The 27,640-nt window shown below is 37.1% G+C and overlaps 1 protein-coding gene across 1 annotated transcript in view; it reads left to right on the top strand.

The window, feature by feature from the left end:
* Window positions 1-27,640, top strand: part of PCLO (piccolo presynaptic cytomatrix protein) — a 320,339-nt gene that overhangs the window by 147,880 nt on the left and 144,819 nt on the right. The window contains exons 5-6 of the mRNA XM_058805751.1: window positions 2,208-7,284; window positions 7,659-9,667. Of these exons, the coding sequence (XP_058661734.1) occupies window positions 2,208-7,284; window positions 7,659-9,667 (7,086 nt within the window). The remainder of the gene's footprint in view (window positions 1-2,207; window positions 7,285-7,658; window positions 9,668-27,640) is intronic.

Here is a 27,640-nt window from a genome sequence, read left to right as displayed (position 1 = left end):
TGAAAAAATAACAGTCAAATGTCAAGTGAAGTTTTAGTGAGGAACATGCTATTTATAGAGGGAAAAACAATTTGATTTTAATGATATATGTATTTTTTAAACATAACAAAATAGATTTCCCTTAAGAACTTTCTTCTTTAATGAAGGGGACAAAAATGTAAATATAATATACAAAATCTGATTTTTTAAATTTTGCTTCATTGCTGACTTTTTGTAAAGACCATACATAATTCTGTCCTTAAGGGCTAGATAATATCCAAGACTAGATTCTTCAGAATATTGAGAGCTGTAGGCTTCAAATGGTGATGCCTTTCCAAAGCTGTTGTAAGTACTGCAGGTTTCTCCATGTTTAATATATAATCACAGCCTTATCATTCAAGAAGTCCTTAGAAATATTTGTTTTCACATTGGATTTTTATTTGCAATGGATTTTGCTGTGACAGCAGATATTTGAATTTGCAATATTGGCTATAATGTTGATAAGAACAAATGTAGTTTGTATTCAATGTAGTGTCTGATTTTGCAAACTCTTTAATAAATCACTCCTGTGAAGGATGTATTATTAATAAAATATTAATTAGTATACACTGTAATAATAATATAAATACTTTAATACTAATATAAATACCAGTGTTTGAGTGTAGGATTGTGTTCAAAGTGATATGGCTAAAAGCAAGAACGCATAACTTAAATGTAAATAAAAACTAAACCTGATTCATTATAAAAAGTAATATGACTGACTATAAAAAATAGTTGGGTTTTGATATTTTGACCCTAAATGTAACTTTAGAGTGAATAAACTTTGAAAGTACTTGTAGTTCATAGCAACTTGAGTGTAAATGTAATTTAAAATTATAATTAACACTCATGATAATTTTTCTAGTATATTTATTCCACAGTATTTTTAACTACTTTTCAAATAATTATGTTACCAATGAAGTCCATAAATTAAATCTTTAAAAAAATGGTTTGCTCTACTTCAGAAATCACTGACTTAGATTAGCAAAGTTGGTAAATATGACCTATTATTGAGAGCCCTAACAAAAAAAAAGATCACATCATATTAATTAAATCATGAGGCTTTGGGATGCTTGTTCTCAAATTGCCAGTGGATTTGGGGACACTTCCTAAAATTGTCAGCCCAAAGCAGAGCTATGGTGACCTGTATTTTGGAGAGTGAACTGTTTTAGCTGAATAATGAGGTACTTTCACTAAGTACAGAGCATTCTACAGCTGTGAGAAGCAAGAGTGAAATTGTTAGAAAAATACTTTCTGTAGGATATTTTTAGTGTTTTTGTTATTTATAGAAGGAGATAGAGATGCTTGTCAGTCAGAATGAGGTAGAAGAATCTGGAATGACTGAGGGTGCTTCATTAGGGATGAGAAGGAGAACATTGGTTCTGATGCTCAGTCAGGACTGCCTGCCCTCTTGGCTTCCTTTAATCGATGGCTGACCATCGTGCTTTCCTCCCTGCAGTTACGCTGCCCTACCAGCAGATTACTCTGCACGACCAATTTACCAAGAAACTTCTTTTTCATGAGGTTCTCAAAAAATAGTTGTACAGTGCCCAGCTGTAGGGGACGTTCCAATATGTGGGGACATTCCAAATGTCATTAAACCATGCTTCACTGCTCTATGTATTCTGTTGCCTGTTGAAATGTGTAATACTTCAATCAACAAAATCAAATCATGAGTGCAAAACTTAACACATTTCTAGCCAATTATAAAATGTTGAATGGGCAAAGAAAGGAGCAGACTCCAGAAATTCTGCAGACATTTGTCAAGCTATATTACTTTGTATTGAAAACCGTGTAGACAGCTTTAAAACGGTAAATAAAATCTTCAAATAAATATACCCCTGGGCAAGCTGTCCCATGAATGTGTGATCAAATGGCAGGTTATCATTAATAACTGTTCTTAAAACAATTAAATTTTATATTGAAAAATAGAAGTACGTCTTGAAACCAGTAAAATTCGTTGCCAGTGTGGACAGCCATGGAAAGCTTAGAGTCAATGCAAAAAATCAAGATTTGAGGAACTTTTTTTTGTTTTATTCTAATAGCTTTGAATAGCAAAATTAGTGTTCAGTCTTCATCTGAGGTGTGAACTCATCCTTTAGAAAAAAAAAATCACTTTTTAATTGCCAGGAGACATTAAGAATTTATATATAAATATATACACACGCGTTATGTATTTATTTTTTTAGGAAAAGGAGGATGACAAATCAGACACATCAAGCTCTCAGCAACAGAAAAGTCCACAAGGTCTGAGTGACACCGGGTATTCTTCTGATGGGATATCAAGTTCACTTGGTGAAATTCCAAGTCATATCCCCACTGATGAAAAGGATTTACACAAAGAAATTAGTAAAAAAGACACCATTCCACAAGAAAGCCCACCAAGCCCCTCAGATCTAGCTAAATTGGAAAGTACTGTACTCTCAATTTTAGAAGCTCAGGCAAGCACTCTTTCTGATGAAAAATCTGTGAAAAGCAAAGAGCTTTCTGAAACATATGGTGAACAGACAAAGGATCAACTAAAAACAAAGCCTTTGCCCGTCACTCCAGAATCTTACAGTTCAGATGAAGAAGACTTAAAAGCTATCAAAGAAGGTGAAGGAACCATTGTAGAAGAGGGCAAAGGAACGGCCTCCTCCCAGGCACAGTACAAGGAAGAGCATGAAGGAGATGACATATCAGCAAGAAGGCAACAGCGCTATGACTCTGTGGAGGACAGCAGTGAGAGTGAAAACTCACCTGTCCCAAGGAGAAAAAGAAGAACTAGTGTCGGTTCTTCAAGCAGTGATGAGTACAAACGAGATGACAGCCAGGGATCAGGTGATGAGGAAGACTTCATTAGAAAACAGATTATAGAGATGAGTGCGGATGAAGATGCTTCAGGTTCTGAAGATGATGAATTCATAAGAAATCAACTCAAAGAGATCAGTGCAGCTGAAAGCCAAAAGAAAGAAGAAGTGAAAAGCAAAGCCAAAGGAACAGCTGGGAAACACAGAAGAATGGCACGGAAAAGTAGTGCAGGCTATGATGAGGATGCAGGAAGAAGACATTCATGGCATGATGATGATGATGAGACTTTTGATGAAAGCCCAGAGCCAAAATACAGGGAAAGTAAAAGTCAAGACAGTGAAGAACTTGCAGTATCTGGAGGAGGAGGCCTTCGGCGTTTCAAAACAATTGAACTAAACAGTACAATAACAAACAAATATTCTGAAGTATCTGAACCACAAAAAGGTATTTTATATTTTGATGAAGAGCCTGAGCTAGAGATGGAGAGTCTTACAGATTCACCAGAAGATAGATCTAGAGGAGAAGGATCTTCTAGTTTACATGCTTCTAGTTTCACACCTGGTACATCTCCTACTTCAGTGTCATCACTTGATGAAGACAGTGACAGTAGTCCTAGTCACAAAAAGCTGGGAGGGGAGAGCAAGCAACAGCGCAAAGCAAGGCATCGGACACACGGTCCTCTTCTTCCCACTATTGAAGATTCCTCAGAAGAAGAAGAACTAAGGGAAGAGGAAGAACTGCTAAAGGAACAAGAGAAACAACGCGAATTAGAACAGCAACAAAGAAAAAGTTCTAGCAAAAAATCTAAAAAGGACAAGGATGAGCTCAGAGCCCAGAGAAGAAGGGAACGTCCAAAGACTCCACCAAGTAATCTTTCTCCCATTGAAGATGCATCTCCAACAGAAGAATTACGACAGGCTGCAGAAATGGAAGAGCTGCACAGATCTTCTTGTTCTGAATATTCACCCAGCATTGAGTCAGAACCTGAAGGTTTTGAAATCAGCCCGGAAAAAATAATAGAAGTGCAAAAAGTTTACAAATTGCCTACTGCCGTCTCTCTATACTCACCAACAGATGAACAACCAACTGGACTCCCAAAAGAAGAGAGTGGTCAAAAGACATTGAAAAGTGCTGAAGAGGTATATGAGGAGATGATGCATAAGTCCAAATCATTTCAAATGTCAAATGAAAAAGATGAAGTATTTGAAAAAGAATCTTTATATGGTGGAATGCTAATAGAGGATTATATTTATGAATCTTTAGTAGAGGATTCTTACAATGGAACTATTGATACTAGTCTTGTTATGAGACAAGATGAGAGCAGTGAATATATACAACTGAGAGGAAAAGAGAAAAAAGCAAGAGCTTCAGAACAGGTCTATGATGAACCACAGAAAGTTAGTGATCTAGAGAAAGACTACTATAGTGTTGAGACTTTACATACTATTGTGCCTCAAGAAGATATTGTTTCTAGTTCTTACATTATCCCAGAAAGTCATGAAATAATTGTATTAGACAGCACAGTAACTTCCACCATGGAGGAAAAGCATTTGTTAGATGCAGAAGCTGCTTATGAAGAGCTTATGAAAAGGCAGAAAATGCAGCTAACCCCAGGGTCTAGTCCAACACAACCAGCTTCAGATTTCATTCCCACATCTGATACAAAAGTGTCTGGAGGTGGAGAAATAGTAGATAGTACATCTTTAACATCAAGCACTACTTCAGCAATCTCAGATGTGTCACCTGTCAGTAGCACAACACTTTCTATCCCAGATGTTAAAATAACACAGCATTTCACAGCAGAGGAAATTGAAGATGAATACTTAACAGATTATGCCAGAGAAATTCAAGAAATAATTTCTCATGAAACATCAATATTGACCTACTCTGAGACACCAGAAGGTGCTGCATCAGTTTTACCTTCTGATACAGCTTCCTTAACATCATCTACATCTTCAGTTTCTACCACAGATAGTTCCTCACCCATAGATAGTGCAACCACAGGTTATGTAGGCCCATCAGATGGTGTAAGTAAACCAGCAGATTCTGAAGGTGTCAGGATAGTAACACAGGTTCCCTTAACATCTGCAAAAGAATACTCTGAAGTGAGCATGCCTTATGAATCTATTGCCGGAGCCACTAAAAAACCATCTCTTGAATCAGATGCAGAAAGTGTGGAGCAAACTGCAGTATGTTTGCCTGAAACTGCACCTTTAGCGGTGGCAACTACAGTTACAAAATCCAAGGAATATGCAGCTGACATCATTACCTTTGATACATCCAAAGCAGAGAAGGAAGCAGCTAGAAAAATTAAAAGTACGGTAGAGGCTGGCAGTGTCAAAATTCATCATGAAGAGCCACGCAAAGAATTGGGTGTTGATATGAAAAAGATTGATTTGACTAGTGCTGCATCTGAGCAACCACCTATATGTATAGCACCAGTACCACTACCAGTTACAGACCCTGCACCAGAAATATCTTCTGTACTCACTCACAGTGTTGTAAGTAAGACCAACATGGTCTCCGTGCCTTCCTCAGCTCCTGCTGTTTCAGCCAAAGTATTCTCTCTTTTTAGAAGCTCTTCTTTGGACTCTTCTGCTCATCCTTCTCCACCCCCACCTCCTCCTCCTCCTCCTCCACCACCTCCTCCACCACCATTACCACCACCACCTATTTTACCCAAGCCAGCCATTTATCCCAAAAAGAAGCCACAGATTAAGGCTCCAGCAGCAACAGCTCCCACAGTGGTACCTCCAGTCACAAGTGTTCCAACACTAGAGTCCACAGCTGTATTAAAGGATCATGTGGTACCTATCACAAAAACATACACCCCAACACCACCTCCTGTACCACCCAAACCATCCTCCATTCCAGCAGGGCTTGTTTTCAGTCACAGGACACCTGAAGTAACTAAACCTCCAATTGCTCCTAAACCAGCAATTCCTCCACTCCCAATAGCTGTTCATAAGCCAGCAGAAACACAGCCCAAACCAGTAAGCTTGGCATTGACTTCAAGTATGACTCTGAATTTGGTAACCACAGCTGAATACAAAATACCATCTCCCACTTCCCCTTTGTCTCCACACTCTAACAAATCTTCACCAAGGTTGGCAAAACCCTCACAGGAAACCTATGTTGTCATCACATTGCCATCTGAGCCTGGAACTCCCACTGAAGCTATAACTAGCCAGGCTGTTACCAGCTGGCCTCTAGAAGCACCTTCTAAAGAACAGATTCCCCAACCTATGCAACCAGTTTTTACTACATCCATGAAAACTATGGATATTCAAAGTATGGCAGGTCAGAGTATGTATATTTCAGGTGCACTGCAAGCTATTCCTGTGACAACACAATCGACTTTTGAAAAAATCCCTAGTTCAAAACCAGAAGTGGTAACAACAGACATAACCAAGACCACAGTGTCTGTGGTTAAGGGTTCAGTGCCTGGTTATGGTTTAGGTAGTGTTGCTATTACTATACCTCCAGAGCCACTACACATTGTAGACCAGCCCAGATACAGAGAGAATGGAAGATTCCATCCTTTGGGCGATGTCATCGACCTTCGCACTTTAACTAAGATGGACATTGAAATGAGGGACAGCTGTATGGATCTCTCTGCTGTTTCCATGGACGTAAGAAGGCAAATGCCAGCAAGTGACACAGGTGGACGGCCAGTAAGTACTGTCCAGCCATCCATAATAAATCTTAGCACTGCGTGTGTTGCTGATGCTTCTCTGCCTGCAGTCACTGAGACGGTGACTGTAGTTACTTGCACTGCCACTGTGAGCTACACCACCAGCACAGACAGCCTTGTGGATCTGGGGCACGCCATGACAACGCCGCTGCAGCTAACAACATCAAAACATTTTGAGCCTGCATACAGAGTAACAGGCAGCCAGGCCTTCTCTGCAGGTAGAGATGAAGTGCCAATAAATTTATCACTAGGTACTTCAACACAGGCAGTGACATGGGCTACTACAAAGCCTGTTACTGTGCCACCTGTTGGGGTTACAAATGGTTGGACTGATCTCTCCACTTCTCAGGAGCCAGCAGAGAGTGGAGCAGTTGACCTTAGCACCACAAAATCCCACAGAACAGTAGTAACAATGGATGAAACTGCTTCAGGTATCATTACAACGGTAATAGAAGATGATGAAAAGCCTGTAGATCTGACTGCAGGGAGAAGAGCTGTCTGCTGTGATATGGTTTATAAATTGCCATTTGGTAGGAGCTGTACAGCTCAGCAGCCTTCTACTACACTTCCTGAAGATCGCTTTGGCTACAGAGATGACCATTATCAGTATGATCGTTCAGGGTCGTATGGTTACCGAGGAATTGGAGGTATGAAACCATCTATGTCTGACACAAATTTATCAGAAGCTGGACTATTTGCATACAGAAGCAAGAATAGCTTTGATTATCGAGTTGGGGCAACTGATACAGCAGTAGATCTTACTTCTGGAAGAGTAACTACAGGTCAGTATGACACAGCAGCAGATCTTTCTTTGAAATATAATTTTGATGTTCCTCACCTCATTTCAGGATAATTTTTTATTGTTTTTTTCCCCTCCTTCTGTTATTTTGTTTTCTTTTGGACAGTGTGACAAATTATTCCGGATTACACGTGTTTTTCATTTCTTCATTTTACGTATGTGTTTGCACAGAGGTGCCTGCATGTGCCTGCATGTTCAGAAATGCTGTTTCCTTCACATCTAAAGTAGATCATTAACCTGAAGATTTGCATGCAGTTTCCCCTTCCCATTTATTTCATCAAGATGGGATGACTTTCAGAATCCGCAAAGCAGCATTCTTTTGTGGGACTGGACTGTAACTTTGCCCTGTAATTTCAGGTGAGGTTATGGATTACTCAAGCAAGACTACAGGTCCATATCCAGAGACTCGGCAGATTTCTGGCCTCGGGCTCAGTACACCACAGTATTCCCAAGCAAGAATGGTGTCCACTGTGGGTCCCCAGTTTGGCGTTGGAAGTGTTTTAAGATCATCCAATGGTGTTGTTTATTCTTCAGTAGCAACTCCAATCCCATCCACATTTGCCATCACCACACAACCCGGTTCTATTTTCAGTACAAGTGTCAGAGATCTACCTACTCTCCAAACAATTGACTCAGTGCCCTCTTTATCAACTTTGCAACAGACTCAACCGCTCCCAAGATCATATAGTTTCTTGACAACTGTGGCAGCTGAAAAAGATAAAGCAATTACTGCCATTGGCGTGGAGACGGGGTTGCCACCTCATTCTATAGAAACTATTACCACTGAGCCAACCAGCTTGATACCTGCTTTAACTACAGCATCTGAAGTTTACACAGATGTAGTTGATGATGAGGTTGCCCTTCTCATTGCTCCTGAAGAAGGCAAACAGCAGCAGCTTGATTTGGAGCGGGAACTTCTTGAGCTTGAGAAAATTAAGCAGCAGCGCTTTGCAGAAGAGCTGGAATGGGAACGCCAGGAAATTCAAAGATTTAGGGAACAAGAAAAGTTTATGGTGCAGAAAAAGCTTGAGGAGTTGCAATCCATGAAACATCATCTCTTATTTCAGCAGGAGGAGGAACGGCAAGCTCAGTATATGATGAGACAAGAGACATTAGCCCAGCAGCAGCTGCAGCTTGAACAATTCCAACAACTCCAACAACAGCTTCACCAGCAGTTAGAGGAGCAAAAACTTCGTCAAATTTATCAGTATAGTTATGACCCGTCAGGAACTGGGTCACCACAGACTACCACAGATCAAACACTTTTGGAAGGACAGTATGCAAGCACAGAAAATGGCCAATTTTGGCCTACTGATGACACAACCACTACAGCTTCAGGAGTGCTGGGTATTGAAATTCCACAAAGTCAAGCATGGTATACAGTTCAGTCTGATGGCATTACCCAATACATACCCAGGTCTGGTATCCTAAGCTCAGTTTCAGAAATGTCTCTTAAGGATATTGATGTCAGAGAGGAGAAGCAATTGAAAAAGAGAAGTTCTATGCCAAAATTACGTGGTCCCTATGAGGAGTTTGAGGAGACCCTGGAAGAGCCCCGGTGTTTCAAAAAAATAGTGGACAGTGGAGTGCAAACTGATGATGAAGATGGAGCAGAAAGAGGTTACACCAACAGGAGACGGAGATCCAAGAAGAGTGTTGATACAAGTGTTCAGACCGATGATGAAGATCAAGATGAATGGGATCTTTCCAGCAGATCCAGAAGGAAGCCTCGTGTAGGGAAGTTCAGTGAGAGCACCACTGAGGCAGACAAAGCCAAACCATTCTCCAAGGTATCTAGTATTGCAGTTCAGACAGTGGCAGAGATTTCTGTGCAAACAGAACCTGTAGGAACAATAAGAACACCTTCCATCAGGGCCCGATGGGATGCTAAGGTTGAAATCATAAAGCATATTTCAGCTCCAGAAAAGACATACAAAGGAGAAAGTCTGGGATGTCAAACAGAGACAGCATCAGACACTCAGAGTCCCCAATATCTGTCAGCTTCATCTCCTCAGAAAGATAAAAAACGTCCAACACCATTAGAGATAGGTTACACCTCCCACCTTCGCCCAGAATCCACATTACAGGTAGTCCCTTCCCCTCCCAAATCTCCCAAAGTTCTCTATTCACCCATTTCACCCGTTTCACCAAGCAAAGTTATAGAGTCAGCATTTGTACCTTATGAAAAGCCCATGACTGATGACATCAGCCCTCAGAAGATGCTGCATGCTGACATGGCCAAGGTTCCTCCATCAAGCCCAAAGACAGCAAAGATGATGCAACGCTCTATGTCTGATCCTAAGCCCCTGAGTCCCACAGCAGAAGACAGTTCCAGAGCTCAGTTTCAGTACACTGAGGGTTTTATGGTAAGAAGTATTTGCTTGCTTTTTTTTTTTTTTAATAATATGCAATTCTGCAGCTATCAGTACAGCATGAGGACAGACACACTCATTTCCAATACATGTGTATGTAGTCTTTTTGAACACCTTGCTGAAAAGTCCAGAGGAATATCTGCTGTCTAAAGCAATGGTTAGTTCATTCACTGCTTTGCCAGGAAACAGAGAAGCCCATATTACTAATAATCAGGAAGTAATACAAGAAGTTCATTTCAGAATTTGGATGGCATTTTGTGCTTTATATGGCAATTCATTGTCAGTGTAGGGGTTACTGGCAATGCTTCAGAAAATTGAAAGCATTTCCTTTCTAATCATACAACATCCAGCTCTTGTGGCACAGCCTATAGTGCATTTACCTTGAATTTACTGCATGTGCCTTCTGAGAGGCAGATAACACCAGATTTATAATTGCCTTAGTTAGTTGTCCTTTTTGACCCTCATGAGGTTTCTTAGCCATGTGTGATTCTATGGATAATCTTCTGTCCCAGTGTGTACATCTTTTATCTTTTCCAGACCAAGAGGTCTCATATCAAAAATCCATTTTTAATTTGTTTGCTTTGGATAAGGAAGATTATCAGGAAGTTATGCAAGTAATGAGGGCTGTTTCTTATAGGGGTCAGAGGAGGCTGACTTCAGTAGGATCAAAATTTTCATTTCTGCAGTATTTCTTTTCCTTGAGTAATAAGATTTCATATTTGGGAATCAGATTGATATTTATGAATAAGACAAATAAGTCTTGGCAAAAAAAAGTATCTTTATAATATAATATAATATAATATGTTCTTGGCTGTCCTTTTATCTGAGACCATTCCCTTCTCTCAGTTGATGCATCAGTGTATTTTCAGAACTCTGGAAGAGTTGCCATTCAGCAATATTTGTCTATCATGTTCAGTTATCTGTGAATACCAGTGGTTAGTACAGGCTGGATAGGATCGAGAGATTTTTTTCTCTCTGATAATTTGTGGTGGCTTTCAAATGCAACGTATCTGGTAATACCCTCCAAGGCTCTCACTGTAAGTAGTTCCTGGAGCTTCACATATTTGTGCAGTATTAAATGCTTCCCATGCTGTTACTGCTTGGAAAACATATTTGGAAGTTTGAAGGAAAAGCCGTAGTTATGGCATTGGTGCTCTGTATAAACATCATTCACTAATGAATGATAAGCACAGTGGGGGAAATTAGCATGAGCACTAAAGTTTCATGTAGAGGAGTTGGAACAGCATCTTGAAGAACATTGCTCATGGATTGTTAAGAAAGTATTGGGTCCTACTTAATAATGGAGAGTAGGTATAATACTGTAAAATATTATAATTGTAAAAGTATAGTAAAACTATTTCTGAGAAGTTCACTTATTTTACAGATAGACATATATATTTGATATAAATTGTATCCTTCTATGATGGATGATGAATTCTATAAACAACTCATTGTTTAAAGGTCTTTGTAGTGGAGTTTGAACACATACATTATTCTTTAGTGAGACATGAAAACAAAGAGCTTGTACACCATTGTTTCTTTTCGTACCAACATGTTCTCTACGCTTTTGCCTTGAGCCCAAACAGCAATGAGCTATAAGGTTTTCACTAGTGTGCAGCTATCAGGCAGCAAATAATCCATGTCTCAAAGTAGTTGCAACCTAAATAAAGTAGTGGGGCATTTTTATGGAAGGTAGGGTGCAAGCAGACAAGCACAAGGAAATTAAAAAAACTTCCATGAATAAAAAATGGACTGCATTAACTGGGCCATACAGTAGAGGGTGAGGAAGCTGCTCTGCAAATTTCCCATGACCATCATGGCTGACTGCAGCTTTGATGCTATATCAAGAATTAAGCTTGTTATTGTCTGATGGAGTTTTGTTCATAATGTGTCTGAGGTTCAGTTAGCTTATGCTGAGGTCAGGTACATGAAGTTTCAAGGAGGAAAAAAGGCACATGACCAGCAAGAAATAAAAAATTTACAGTGATCCTTGAAGAATATAATTGACTGACCTCATCAGCATCTGGAAACAGGGGCATAAATTGCTTTAGCAGTTTCTATATCAGTTTCAGTTCTCAATTATTCATTCAAGTTATGTTATGAAGGACAGTTCTACAGTACAAGATCTAAATTATCTAGTTTCCACAAGACTTGTCATATTCCCTACAGCATGTCCATTTGTTATACCATGGGTTTAGGGCTGTATCATCTTGAAGCACAGGAAAGACTGGACAGTGATTTGTTTTTGTACATTTTATCACATTCAAAAGTTCTGTGAAAGCATACACACAGTGTCATTTTTGGCAAAGTGTGAACCTTGTTGACATTTTTTCAACTATACATCTTTGTTGTTAGGGCCACATGGTGTTGCTATACTTAAGTTTAAATATAGGATCACTTTTGGACCATCCTTCTAAGTGTGGAAGTAAGATGCTGCCTTAACTTTGAAATATTTTTGGCACTGGGACTGTTTTCTATTAATTCTTTGTATGTACAGTGCCCACAACAGCTAAGGTCCTTGTTAATTATCTGTGCATGCTTTTGTGCCTCCTGACACAGAGTTTCTAATTTCCTAGTTAAAAAATGGAAAGGTAGAAGGGGACAGTTATGTCATTCAAAAGAGTGAAGTTCAGTATAGAAAAACTTCCAAAACAGCTCACTCTGAAAAGGGGAATTTACTAGAGCTGAACATAAAAGAATAAAATGGAAATGAAAGATTGATCTTTCACTACCTTAAGGAAATTGAATGTGTATATGAATATTTTTTGCATGGATGAATATCCTATCACTTTTTTAATAGTTCATGAATCAGGGTTATGTCTTTGTCTGCATTCATAAACATTGCAGGTGAAAAGGGTATTCATGTATATGATTCACAGGCACTTTTTTCATGACAATTGAGCAAAAAAAGTTGATCCTTACACAATTGGTGGGACTAAAAGAGTAAGAATAAAACTGATCTCTTTTGAAGATTTACAGTGAAATGATAACTTGTTTCTCAGACAGTGCCCTTTCCTCAGTCATGCCCTTCTTCCAATAGAAAATGGTTTTTTACAACATTTCAGGGAAGGATGGTTATGGAGACTCTGACTAAGACAATTAAATATGTCTTAGAACTGTTACTTTAAATATGATTTTCTTCTTTAAGGCAGCTTGTTGAGGAAATCATTAAAACATTTTATCTAATCTAGTATAAGTGAAATGCTGAAAAGTAACCTGCTAGCTAATCACATAATAAAAATTCCAGGTAACATTACTTTTAGTGGTGGCACATTTAATTTTCTGACAACAAGCTGTGCGGTTATGTCACAATTCCACTTGCTTGTCTGTCATAGCCATTGTCTCTATGTGAACACTAGAAAGAATATAGATGGTGCCTTCCTCTTCATCCAAATAAAAAGTATTGCTTGCCACTATGTTCCCTTTTGTAGTTTTTATATGCTGCCTATTTGTGATATATATTAGCAATCAAGTATAGCTGAGCCAAGAAAAAATTAGGAATGCTAAATTGTTAGCAGCAAAAACAGTTGTGAAAGCCACCTATTGGAACTGACATTTTGCAAAGATACCAAATTTTGCTGTTTTGTGAGCTTTGTGTCTCTTGCACTCCCTGTGGCAGGGAACTCCCCAGCACTGATTTTATTAGACTGTCCAGCATGGTAGGGTTCAATAGAGGGAATAGCCACAGGAATGGTTTCCATGAAAGCACCAGGAGCTGTCAATAGAGTCTGGAAGTGAAGATTGCAATTCATTCATTCAGCAGCAACAAAAAACATTGTGAGTACCTGTCTAACATAATAAAGAACCAGCTTTACACCAGTGAGCCACAGAATCAAGTCACATGCCAGTCACAGTCATCTTTGGCACTTGTACAGATTGCATATGTGTCATTAAAGATGGGAGTTGTCTTCCTTTTGCCTTTGGATGCAAAATGTCTGTTCAGCTAAAATGAGGCAAATTGCAGAAGTCTTGCACCTGACCTGTCACACACATAAAGCATCCCCAGCTAAGCAATGCACAGACTCAGCAGAAGTGTTTGTATTCGTGAAACTAATGCAAAGACACATCTGTCAACAGCCTGTCAGCTTTAGGGTAGAAACTGTACATTTAAGCTTTAACACTTAGAGTAAATCCTATCAATATGTTTATTAAGAGAGACTTTTCTTGACATTTTCATCTGGTGTGATTTACCATACTTGTAAGGCAAAAAAAAATTCAAGTCTTCATAATGTAGTAAAAAAAAAAAAAAATATTTCCAGCAAAACGCCCTCAAAATGTGCCTTTACATAAGAAATGCAAGATTTCTTCTATTGCTATATTAAGAGCACAATTATACTAAGTTTAGGAGTGGAATTTATTTTAGATGGCTTATTAACACATTAATGTGTATCATCTTCTGTGGTATTCTGAAGTTTTCAACTTTAAAACGAGAATATTAAAACTTAACGATTTCACAGAATCACAGAATGATGTGTGTTGGAATGGGACTCCAAAATTCATCTAGTTCCAACATTCCCTGCCACCAGGGACACCTTTCACTATGCCAGGATGCTCCAATCCACATTCCACCTGGCCTTAAATATTTCCAGGGAGATGGGGCATCCACAAGTGACCTTTGCAGGGTCAGACATGCTGTACATCTGAGCACTGAAAAGGGAAAACAAGGTGGCTGTTCCAAGTAGAATTAAGACCTTCCATCCATCATATCCATGATCTGATTTTTGCTTGTTTATTCAGGACTAAGCTGATCACCAGACTTGTAGTTCAGCAAGGAGTGTTCTCCATGGATAATGAATAGAGAGAAAAAGGCAGGGGTAATTATCCTGTTTGAAGGTGGATATTTCTGTTTGCTTAGGTTCCTCAGAAGCAGGGAGTAGGTTCATTTCTTAATGTCATGCCAGAATGCCAGGTATCATAATTCTTCTACTGCTGAAGCACAAGACATAGGTGTTTCCCTTGGTTTCCTGTTATCTGAGCTTAATTCCAGCTAACAAGGGTTGGAACTTTGTTATATTTCTTTTAGTTACTGTAAAATATTCAGAAGTGATTTTTGGTCTGGGACATAAATGGTCACATCATTGTACTGCAAAAGCCTTAATTCAATGATTTTTAATTTTCCATCTTAGTTCTATGATTCAGCCCAGAAAAAGGGAATAACATTTTGGTTTCTGCAAAATCTATAATTCCATATAAAGGAAGAATCACCTTTAGCAGAAACAGCTGCTATTTGTGTTTCAGTACAGATGGGTGTTGAGTGAGGAACCATCTTTGGTAGAATCTAAATTCTTAAATTTTTATTTTAAATTTTAATTTTTTAGCTTTGCTTCTAAGTGACATTGCTGGTTTGTGGTTTAATGAAAATTTTCCAGACATTGGTGGCAATTGGTCCTTCATTTTGAGCGTGCATAATAATTTCATATGGCTTCCATGCAGTTTGTGAACTGCACATTCAGGAATGCCTGGAATTGTGTTAATACATTAGCAACTGAGGTCTTACAGGCCCTACACTTAGGCCTGAATGCTGATCCATTGCTTATGGATGGGAAATCTTGTCCTGAGCCTGAATTCAGGCCAGCAATCCAGAGAAGGTGTAGATGTTCCCCACCAATTTTCTTTTGTGCTTTAATATTTTCACATGCTTTCTTTGTGTGCTTCAAACAAATTCACAGGGAACTGAGTTACAAAGACAGTCTCTGTCACATTTAGAAACAATTCTCAACAATCTTATTCCTGTGTAAATAATAAAATAGGATCTATCTATCTTTTCCTTTAACCATGTGGTTTTAGCAAGATTTAAATTTTTTTTTTCCACCAGTGGTCTGAATTATTTGCAATTTAGAGTCCTATTAACATTTCAAGCTACTGTTTCCTGTGAAGCATTTCCTATATATATCCTTTGGAATAACATTTATGTGACTGAAGTGAAGCATCTTTTTTCCATCTGTCAGGTCTTCCAAAAAGACAGAATATCCCACATTTAGGCAACATGTCATATTAACATTATTTTCTAAAGCACATTTATCTGGGTCAGTCTTTTCTGCCTGATACTTTTGTATTCGTTGGTTTCACACCTTCTCTATTCAACCAAGGGACGTTCATGCATAATAGAAAATCATTATAGTGTTCACTCTTTTTCCTTAACACCCTTTCATAAAGCATGAGATTTATGGCAAAGTTGACAAAGAGCCTTGGTTTTATGTCACTTGGGCCTTTTCTCACCTGCTTTCAGTTTATCCATCTTCCTCTCAAGCTGGCTCTTATATAGACATTAAGAAAACCATCCCTAGCCACGATTCCCATCCCTCAGTCTTTTATCTTACAGTAATACAAAGAAAAACAGAGGTACAATACTATCATTATGTTCATTTCTGGTTCACTTGGTTACTGTGGTTATCCATTTTAAGAATACTTGGAATATTTGGTGTGGAAATAGGTAAATATCATGTTCCTTGTTTTAAAGTAATAAATACTGGATATAAATTTATACAGTGGAACCAAGCAGGCTCAGAAGAAAGACAGAGGGGCACATAGCCATGACCAAATTTTGGCCTCCTTCAGACCTTCATCTCCTCTCAAGCCACAGATTACTGTAGTTAGCATGAATAGGAGGGTAAAAGTTCTACCAGAGGAATTGTCTGACTGAAATAAAAAAGTGGATTTCTTTCACATGCTCTCCTGATAATTCTGGCTTCCTGCATTTTATTCTGTCTACAGTTTAATGAGCATCTTTGAAGCTCTGAAAACTATACTGATAAAATAAATGCGCATTCTCCAAAAGGAGCAGAAGAACAATGTCTATAAAATCTTTGTTAGAAGGAAAGTGCTATCTGTGCTTTATTAGCAAGTTGTTTGGTGCAGTAGAAGCTGAACAACAGATCAAATTAGCTGATGTAAATTATCTGCTGTACTGCATTTTTGTCCAAAAGGAGCCAGTCATGGGTTTTGACTGGTTTTCCCTGCTGGGACTTGAGCCTGTTTGAGTTACATTTAGGACAGAGCTTACTACTGATTTTCTCCAGAAGAAGGCTAATTTATTTATAGTAATTCCTAACTTATTTTTAGCATATGAGATACTAAAATTTCAAAACTCTCTATTATTCCCTTAGGAAAAATATGAAAAATAATTGCTGTACTAGATATACCCCATATAATCACCCCAAAAAATAAAAATTACAAAAGGATGACAGGAAGGTAGCCCAGTAATCTTTGAGCTGGATGTGTTTGTGTTTGTAATACTCTTCACAGCATTATTAGATTCATAAATTCATACCAGATCTCTGAAGGTTTTCTTCTTATCTCTAGAAATCCTGACTAGACCAGATCCCCTTGTGCTATCAGTGTTTAAAAATGCAATGTCTGCTAATAGCAACTAACTGTTTGTTTGCTTGTTTCTTAGTTTTTAAATTAACAAGGCTTGCCTATGTTAGTTCTAACTTTACTTTTGTTCTGAGGCTCAAAATCCTTCTAATCAGGCATTGCTTTTCTGAGACAGTGATTTCATATTAAAAATAATTTGTTAAGATAGACACGTGGTTTTGCATATTACTGCTGCAAGATCCAATTCCATTATTAAATATTAAGAAAAGTAGTCCCTTCTGCTGCACTTCTTTACATTCTTACTCCAACACAACATTACTGCTAAGCTAATTCTTTTTCAATGATTTTTAAATGGAAGTTTTCTTTCTATCTGCCAGCTAGAAGTGAACATCTTAGGTCAATATGGTCACTGTCAAACAGGAAAGCAGTCTCAATTGTATCAAACAAGGACTTGTCCTAGGCTTTACTCTTTAATAATTCAATTTGCAATTTAAAGTATGAAGAAATGACTCATAGCATTTTTAGACCAATATAGGAAATACAATTACTTTGGAAAGCAGAATTGCAATTCAGAGCAATGTTCCAAAATTTCAATAACGATACAGACACTACAGGTAAAGAAGAAAAAAAAGAAAACAAAACAAAACAGGAATATTGCTAATTAGGCAATAGCAGAAGTGAAAATGGTCCAGTGTACCAGTAAACGTTCAGATGTAATATGAATTAAAAATATCAAGTGCATGCAGGAAAGGTAGTGGTGGTTTTGGGAAATGCTGACAAGTGGTGCCTGTGTAGGAGACGTGCTGCAGTGGCTGGTGAGACTTCAGCTTCAATGCTAAATGAAGTTTAGCTGAGCACCCCTGAAGAGTTAGAGGATGAGATGTTTGAAAGTTGAGCATAAGAGAAAGGATAAAAGGTTTAGACAATGTTAGTTAGCTGTCTGAAGGATCTGGCTGTGTTGATCTAGAAAGAAGACCAAAGCTGGTCAGGATAAGAGTCTTTCACTGTGTTAAACATTATTTTAAATAGTACAAATATTAACTATTGAAGTGAAGGGAGACGACCCATCTTTGCTGATCAGCATCGAGCTCCGATTTATTGATCTCACTCACACACTTTTATAGTGGTGTTAATTAAGCTTATACATATGACAAAATCCGAGCTCACCATAGGTCACAGATTACACACTAACCCCTCCTTTTGTTTTCAATACCTGTGGTTTGTTATTGAAACCAAGATTTGTGTTCTCACCCTGATATGAAAGTTCTCAAGGCCCCCATGTTTGTCAACTTTTGCTTTCCCAAAACTTATCCAAGGACAAGATATTTACTTGTTATTAAAAACAACCTGAGAACCTCTGCTGTTTACATAAATGTGCCTGAGAACTTTTGTTGTTTACAGAAACAGGCTGTGAGAATTTGCTCCTCACGGCTGCCCTTTACTTTTCCATCAGCTCTATATGATTATGGCATGTCTGAACAAAACTCTATAAGCCATTTCTGAGCAAAATTCTCCAACAATTAACCACTCTATACATCCAGTAGAGACACAGGGTAGATTATCTCAATCTGTGGCCTGGGATATTTAATAGATATGAGCTTTATAACTGCAATAGCACCGATGCCTTAGAACTGATATATTTTAGTGAAACTAAATATTGGGAATACCATAAAGGGTTAGATAGCTTACGTGACTGATTTCCTTTCCAAGACAAGAATACCTTGAGCCCTATGAGTAATAAAATTATGTTTAAAAATTAAATTCTAAAATTAAATACAACTTTCTTTAGTATTTATGGCTTTTCTGACATATCATGCACATCTTTGCTGTTAATTTGTATCAATGCAGCATTTGCCACAGAATGCTGAGTAAACAAACCACTCAGATATATATGGCCCTTTCCATAATATGGATGAATTAATATGAATTTAATCTTTTAAATTAATTCAATATTAATTTAAAAGATGGGACAGGTATAATCAAATAGCCAAAATGTCCCCCGTTTTGTTCCTTCCATCCCTTAGCTGAAGTGGCATTTACTTCTTATTTTAGTTTCTCTTCTGAAGCCTGGAAGTCTCTTGTTTTCCTTGTCTGACACAACATAGCCTAAGGTATGAAGGACTGGAAATAACATGTTTAACATTAGATATTGGTGGTGAAAAGTCCCACCTGATCTGGTCACTGTATATTCCTGTTATAATCTGCAGGCAGAAGTTCTCCAAGGGAACAGTAGTTAATCCACTTATTTTATGGTTTTATTTTAGAATAAGATTAATCCCACTCATTTTTCAAATGACTACATTAAGATTCTAGATGATTGAGACTGCTTTTGGTCCCATGGTCACTCAAAAAACCTGTCTTGTGATTCTTCTGTGTTCTTATTTCCTGTTTTTTCTTTCAAAACAGTGAATTTCTTAATTATGTGCTAGTTACCTTTCATCAATTGTGCACAGAAAAAATTATGATTCAGTTAAAGATAGGTTTATAAATTGTTTTCTAGGTCCTAAAGCTTAATTAAAGAAAAATATTTAAAAATATTAATTTAAAATAACTTTCATTTTGTTCACTGAAACATTATATAAAGTCTTTTCACTTTTCTGGTCTCTTCAGCATGCTTTTAAGATGAATGCTGATAAATGGGCATCATAGAGCAGACAAACTTCATATTTCCAGGGCAAGGTTGACTCTTCTGATGCCAATTCAGAATTTCAGAAGCTATCCTGACAACAGTTCTCAAAGCTCACTTGGAGAGAGCAAGTTTTTCATTTCTGCTTATCTTCTCAGTTCAATTTCTCAAAATAACTTTCAATTTTGTTACCAAGAAGCAGCTGAACTCTGGTAAAAAAAGTGATTTACCTGCTGCAATGTTCAGCTCAGGGAGTGGAATCCATAATGGCATGGTAAGTGCTTGCAGCCCCTGCATTTAAAATGAAGATATGAGAGAGGGATTAACAGTAGCCAGGTTGGTTCGGGCTATGCTGCCTAAGTCAACTCTTTAGAAACTCCAGATACAGGGGTAAGTCTGTCACAAGATATGGCTTAGACATCCCTGTGAAATTGTGATGCAGAGCCTGAAATTTCTCCCTTGGTGTGAGACTGCAGAGGAAGCCTGCCTTTTGGCTCTCCTTCAGAACTTCATGCATTTTGTACATCATGAATTCAGGTCTTAGTTCAATTTCTGTTCACATTCTCCATCTGTCCATATCTTCCCTCTAATCTCCTTGCTAAACCCAGCTTCTGTTTCCCAGCTGGTCTTTCTCAGACTCTCTCTCATCCAATCTAAGTGGCTCCTATCAAAATACAGCTTTGATTATCTCACCTTACTCACTTTGCAAGCTGTTTGCTGCTGCCAAATCCAGCTCAAGCACTGAGTGTGCTGGTGCTCTTACACTGCCTGGCAAGCCTTTCCCTGGGGCATTATGGCCAAGCAGGCTAAAGGGGCCAGCCAGCAACCAAGAGTGAAGGCAGGCTTTGAAATTTAACAGCTAGTATGGAGGAAGGTCTGAAGGAGGATTATATGCTGAGGATTTCTTTAGTGTGTGTGTGTGGGATGAGGAGTTTAACAGGTCTGGTTTCTCTAAGTCTGGATAACTCCTTGATTTAGACAGCCAGCAGTTGCCAGAGGTGTAAAGATAGTCAGGAAGGGTGATGGATGGAGAGAATCAGAAGGAGAGTTACCCACCTAAAATTTAATGTAGGGAAGAATATTTCAAGACTGAGACTTTATTTTCAGCTGCTGTATAGCATTATCAAAACACAATGGCATAAGACTCAGGAAGTCATAAGTTAGTTTGGAGGTAATATTTACTTCATTTGTTTCTGGAATACATTTTCTGTAACTTCCTTCATAGCTGTGTTTTTGCTGTATAAATACAATGCAAGAGGTCAACAGTGAAATAAAATTATGCTTCTTGTCAAAGTTGACATTAGAAGCAAGTGCTGTCTTTTTTGTAGAAATTTTACTGTCTGGGTTAATCACATCATATTGATGGTCCTTTTATGATTCCTAAGTTATAACCAACAGCAGCAAGATCATGGTCTTCTAGGAGGAATGGAATGGAATAAGTGAGTTTGTGCTTTGCCCATTTGATCAGGCACACTGTAGTATAGAGAATTTTATTGTAATACATTCTGATATTTCTTTAGGCAGTAACAGTGATTCTTGTGACAGTGGTGGTGTAGGCTGCTCTGAGTCCTTATGTTCTTACAGCTTGTTTGAGCATTGCTTGTCTGAGGAATGATAATCTAGGAAGAGGAACACATTTTATCTCTTTTCTTCCTGTTTCTTCATCATTTGGCCCAAAAACTCATGATGGAAAACAAGAAGTTTTGACAATGTTAGAGAAGTAGCATTTTTACCAAATGTGTACACACAGACACACATACATATATGTCAGAAAGCAAATGGCTTTTTTGGAGGGTATTTTTATCTCAGACACTCTGCAGTTATGGGACATCAAAGCTTTAATTTAATTAAAATAAATATTGAAGTCCCTAATCTTTCACTCCTTACACAGCATAATAGCAGTATATTCATTAAGATGTTGGTGTCTGTTTAATATTTTAAAAACATTTCCTCTCTAAACTCTTCAGTCATCACAGATGCCAAAAAAGTCAGGTTGGAAAGATGCTGTGGAGGTCATACAGCCCACCTTGCCCTCAAAGCTAGGCTAATTTCTAAGTTAGATCAGATGTCTACAAGACTTGCCAGGTTGAATTTTGAAAATCTCTAAGGATGGAGATTTTACTGTCCCTCTGTGCAATCTATTCAGAGAATTCACTGCTCTCATGTCAAAGAGTGCTTCACTTCCCTTGTGCAACTTTTTCCTTTGGACCTTCATTGTGCATCCCTTAGAAGAATCTGATTGTCTTAGTGCTGCTTCATTTTAGAGTGGAGGACAACAATTTGATTTTATTCAAGCTCAGTTCCCTTAACTTCCCTCCTTTGAACAGATATTTTCCCTCAAGCCCTGACCATGTTACTGGGCCTACACTGGGATCTCCACATGACATTTTTAATGGTTTGTGTGGATATAAAACAGGGTAGGAAGTGTTGGGACACTCTCCCATCTGAGTCCTTCTCTTCCAGTTAAAATTGTTGTTCTCATTAGCTCGAGTGCAGACACACTCGAGCTCCTGTGCTGCTTCATTTCAGAAAAAAATTACATTTCCTAAAGCATTTCCTATGCAGCTTTATAAAGAAATACACAGTAAAGTTCAGGAAACATTAGGTTATGCCCCCCATTAAGCTCTCAAGCCCTGTAATTAGTTTAGAGTAATTTGGGAAATTGCTGGATTTGGAGTTTTGGGTTGATGGGATTTTTTTCCACTAGAACTTCCTCCAATTATCTAGATTTTTTAAATAGTTTTAAGAAATCATTGTTTCAAAAAAAACCCTAGTATTTTTTGGGGTGCATGTAGTTCATAATTGATATATACATTCTAAGATACTAATATCATTATTATACATAGAAAATTTTAAAAAATGCATTTTAGATTTTTTAACTCATAGATTAGAAAATGTCTTTCCTTCCAATGTTATGTAACTAATTAAAAAAAAAAATTCCAAAAATCCAGTGATAATATTCTCTAAAAGCTCTCTCTGAAATACTTCTTCAGAAAATGTGGCATAAAAATATTTCTGTGTTTTGTACAAATATAATAAGAAGCTACAATTGAAGGATAAGTGGAAGGATATAGCACTGTCAAAACACTTAAGTTACTTCAGAATCCCAAATTCTAGTGGGCACTCATTAATATGATTTTATTTTGGAATTTCTTAGAACATGAATTTTACTACCTTCATGTTGTAATATTTTGCTCTATTTGGGAAGATTAAAAAAATGTTTATAACATTGCTGCTGAACCTGTTGTGATCTATCATGATGAATCTACTGTGATGCTCAGATCTGAGTATTTCCATTGACTTTTGAAACTATAGAGGCTTCTGTTTCTGTTGTAGAATCACTAATCTGATGGTTTATACAAAATTCTCTAAAATTAGTGATACACTTTGTTAATTCAGTCAGCTGTGGATCATGCCTTGAAGAATTTTTTTTTCTTTGGATTGCTAATTCCAACTATTTCAAATATGAGGAACTTTTTGCACTTTCTTTAAAACAAAATTTCTCAGTTCTGGTTGTTATAAAAAATGGAACCCCTAAATTGACAGAATGTGGGGAGCAGGAAGGAAGGCTATTCATTTAAATGATTGAAATATTACTGCTGGAAATTTTATAGTGGAAACTAACCTTTAAATCTGAATTTTATTTTGAAGAAGTTCAAAATTTGCACAGAAAGAATGGAGTTTTGTTTGGCAGAGGAAAAAAATACAGTGATAGTTTTTGGAGAGAAAGAAAAAAAAGGACCAGACCATTTTCAAGATGAAAAAATAGGTAGTGATTCTCTTTAAACACATTTTTCCTATGTCATTTAAAAGAAAAAACAAAAAAAACCAATCAAAACAATACCCCACCAAATCAAAAAACCAGACAACCATGGAGTTTTTTCCCTCTACTACCCATTCCTAATGGAAATATTTTGAAAAAAACAACAACAACAACAAAAGAATGTTTTTATTAACGGAGAAGGATTTTCTGTCTGACTTGTTCTGGAAGTATGGACAGTACAGTCAATAAAGTGAATGGTGCAATGGGGAAAGTGACAGACAGTGATAATCAGCTCCATTTGCTTCAAAGCCTGGAAGAGTTTGATATATTGAAAAGTTCTAAATGTGTGCGTTGAACTGGAGAGATCAGTAGAGTAGCTGAGACTCTGGAAGTCTCATTTTTGCATCATATTTTTGATTCTGTTTTCATTTTAGTAATTTTGATGTGTATCTGAACCATGTTGATATATTACACAGGCAAATTAGTAATAAATTAAGAAATAAGGTTAATCAAGAAAGGTGTCCTCCTCAAAAAAAGTAGAAATATTAAATGAAGCATGTTTTAACTTCTTTGTCCTAAATATTTTGTAATTATATAATGGGGAGAAACATGTAAATGCTTTCAAATATTTCTGATCCTTATTTCTGAAAGTCTTTGTCATCAGTTGTGAGTTTTCTGCTGACCGTACAGGATTAACAATAATTTAGTATTAAACTTCAAAGCACGTTTTAAAAAGCATATTACAAATATATTTCTTGCCATTCAGAATATTCAACGTTTAAACACAGTTTGGAAATCTAGTGGTCAACTGAAAAACAGCAAATTGAAATTTGTGTTTTATAATTTCTCCTGAGTTGCTTAGACAGGAAAAAGAACAGACTTAAGAACAAGTTGAAGGTTTTAGATTATTTTGGTGTTTTCCCATGCAGTTCAACAAGTGGAAATCAATTTCATGACAATAAAACATGCAACACAATTTCAGATCAAAATGCACCTAATTCAGCTTTTCCTCCATGACATTGAATAAGTCATAAATTTTCAGTAAAAAATGAGATCATCAACTGATACAAACTGATTTAATGTTTTCCAGAAAGAGAGCAGGGCAGGTAAAGAAAAATGTTTCATTGTGAATTCAGTACTTAATGTTTATGTGTAAAATGATGTTCAAACAGCAGAGTAAGGAATTGCACAGTAGCACCCAGAGCTCCTGGATGAAGCATTCTGAGGTAAATGCCATTAGAGATGATCTTCACCACTATTCAGCAGCCTGGCTCCTGGCTGCTAGAAGTACAGCAAGGTACTGGAATGACTGCTGTGCTTTCAGGAGAGGAATCTAAAAATTGAAATATTTCATATTTCCTGAAGAAATCCAAACAGCTGGTGCTGCTGTAAGTTTTATGAGTTCTGTAATGTTTATAGAAAGACTTTTGTTTATAGTTATCCATGATCTATGAACATCAATATTGTCATCAGAAAATGGAATAAAATCATATAGATACTTGACTTGATGACTTATAAATTATGTAACAGCACTGTTCATCATGGAAGATCACTTGATGTTCACTATCCTAGTCTTTCCAATGCTCTAAAATCTGTGCAGGATTGATGATAAACAATATCTTTTTGTCAGTCTTAGCTCACAGACAAATAAATATGTGGGTAATAAAGCTGAGACCCTTTAAACATTAACTTCTTTGCGGGATAAAACATTTCAACTAAGAGATGTTACTTCACTTAAATAATATACAATAGTTTTATTTTAAATAGTACCAAATTAATGCAAAAATTATTCAAAATTTGCAAAATATTAAATAGAAATATTTTTTTAAATTTTCTCATTTAGATCTAGGTGCTCATAAACTGCTAATAGTCTTAGGATGCCCAGAAAATCAGATTTGACTCAAAATGAGACAAATTGAAACAAAATCTCTGCAACCATTGATTTTTTATAGGTGAACTGATGACCAAAACTATTTTTCTACATCAGACACTGTCTAACATCCAGTTATTTAGTGTTCCAAGTAGGCATTCCTCATCTCTATAGAGCTATTAAACATTTTATTATGGCCTGTTACTGGAGGGTGACTTTCAGAATTAAACTGTTTAAAGTTTGTGCTTCTTGTCTTTCCATCCCAGCTGCAGTTCTCAGTGGCAGCATTGTGCCATGAATGTTTAGAAGAACCATTTTCATGGTTAGCCAGTTTTTCTTGTTTTCTGACTAAATACTAACTAATAAGTGTTCTTGTCATGTTCATCCTGATACACCACAGCCCACACTTGTTCTTGTTTTGTGTAATTCTGTTTTCGTAAAGTTTTATTGTCCTGGAACTGTCTCCAGAGACATCTTTTTCTGACATCCTCACCAGCTAAAAACCATTAATCACTCCTGCCTTTTTCAGTCTTTGGGAGCACATCTCTGACAAATCCCACTCACACATTTATGGCTTCAGTTCTGCTCTGAACCCATCAATGCTGCCATTTCTTATCTCTAAGGGGATGTATCACCACTCTGTACCTCAGGCTGTTATAGGTCCGGTGAGCATTGATCTATTTGAGACTTCAGAACAATCATTTGATTTTCTGTTAACATCTCTGGACCCAAAAAACACTGAATGACATGACTGCAAAGCCTGATGCTTTGTGAAGATGAGATGTCACTAAAATATTCAGTAGGCATTAGTTTTCAATGGTTTTTTAGCTCTTACTCTTCCATTTGCCTAGAATGTACATTTGGATGATTGAAAATATTTCAGGGTTTCATTAATTTTCTTTTCTTTGTATGCTCTGTGTTTGCTAGAAATTTTAAAACAGTGAATAAAACACATTAAAAAAACAGAGAAGAGAACCAACCTAAATCTGTCATTATCCTAGGAACATTTTTAATGATTATTTCCTGTGTTTCTGTGATAAGAAATGTCATATTGCCTGTTTAGGGTGATTGGTATAATCCATATGCATATAATCAAGCTGAGCTATTTTTTATCTGGATTTTTTTTTTTACCTATGGCAGCAGTGGACAAAGAATGGTTTAGAACAAGAATAGGAGTTCTGAAAATGAGGGGGAAGAAAAGACCCTTGTTGCTTTTGTACATGCAGTGAATATATATCCTAAATTCCAGGCCAACTATAAGAATTTTCATTTTTCTTTCATGTCTTGAAATATTGCTCTTGCATTAAATTCTGTTTCTCCTTTTATTTATTTTTTTTTTTCTTTGTTACACATGTAGGTTTAGAAACTGCAAATGGCACATTTTTTTCACATTAACTTCTGGTTTTTCTGGTGCCTTATCTCCTTATCTTAATTTTTAGCTTCATTAGTGTTAAAAAGTAGTCTTTGTCAACTTCCTGTCTTCCTGTCCTGCTTGTCACAATAAGCAGAAAAGGGAAGAGGAAGGGCATGATTCTGAAATAGCATAATTGCTATTAAAATAGTAGGAAGAAAATCCATTAAAAGGTTACTGCTTTCTTCTTCCTCAGCCCTACACAGTTGCATTAAATATCACATTGCATACAAGGCTGTCATCTGATGCAATTTATCCAGGAGTGGAATACTTCCTCCTCTGAAGATGAATGTAGATTACAGTGCTAGTAGGAGAAATTATATTTAATAATTAGTAAAATAATAAAATTTAAATATTATCCCCATGCATGCCTTTAAAGAAGAAAAAGAGGATGTTCTAAAAACTCATTTTTATTCAGTTGAGCAAATCAAGATCAAACCAAGTTCCTTGTCTGGATTTTTTGATAAAGAGATGGAGTGGATGTCCAATCTAGTTTTAAATACAAATGATGAAGCATTTGTCACTTCTGTGTTCCAGCTGCACGGATTAAATCTGGTGCAGTATCCACAGAGAGTAGAATACATATAAAAGTAAACAAACGAACAAAAAAAACCCGAGCAAAAAGTAAACTCTGGAAAAATGGTCTCATACCGTTTAAAATATTTTTTTGAAAAAAAAAAGACAGGTAATCTGTTTCCCTTTGGTATCTGTTTAAACAGAGAAAGCTGTTTTCCTTCCATAAGAAGATGCTCTTTTTTGTATCAGTATAACAGATTTCTGTATGTGTTTATTCAAGTGTAAATGCTTTCTTTAAAGAGCTGGCTTTTTGCAGGTTAGGGGTGAGGTATATTTGGTTTTGTTTAATTTGTGCCACTTGGAAATGCATTTGTATCAAACTGAAAATGCCATTTTTATATGAGAATAAGAATAGGAATATGGAGTTTTGTGTGGTCTGGCTAGTGCATGTTCTCACTGTAGAA

Source organism: Ammospiza caudacuta, chromosome 5 (assembly GCF_027887145.1).
Source record: "Ammospiza caudacuta isolate bAmmCau1 chromosome 5, bAmmCau1.pri, whole genome shotgun sequence".
In the NCBI taxonomy this organism is placed as follows: Eukaryota; Metazoa; Chordata; class Aves; order Passeriformes; family Passerellidae; genus Ammospiza; species Ammospiza caudacuta.
Note: the sequence above shows the minus strand (reverse complement) of the source record. Positions and strands in the feature narration are given on the sequence as shown.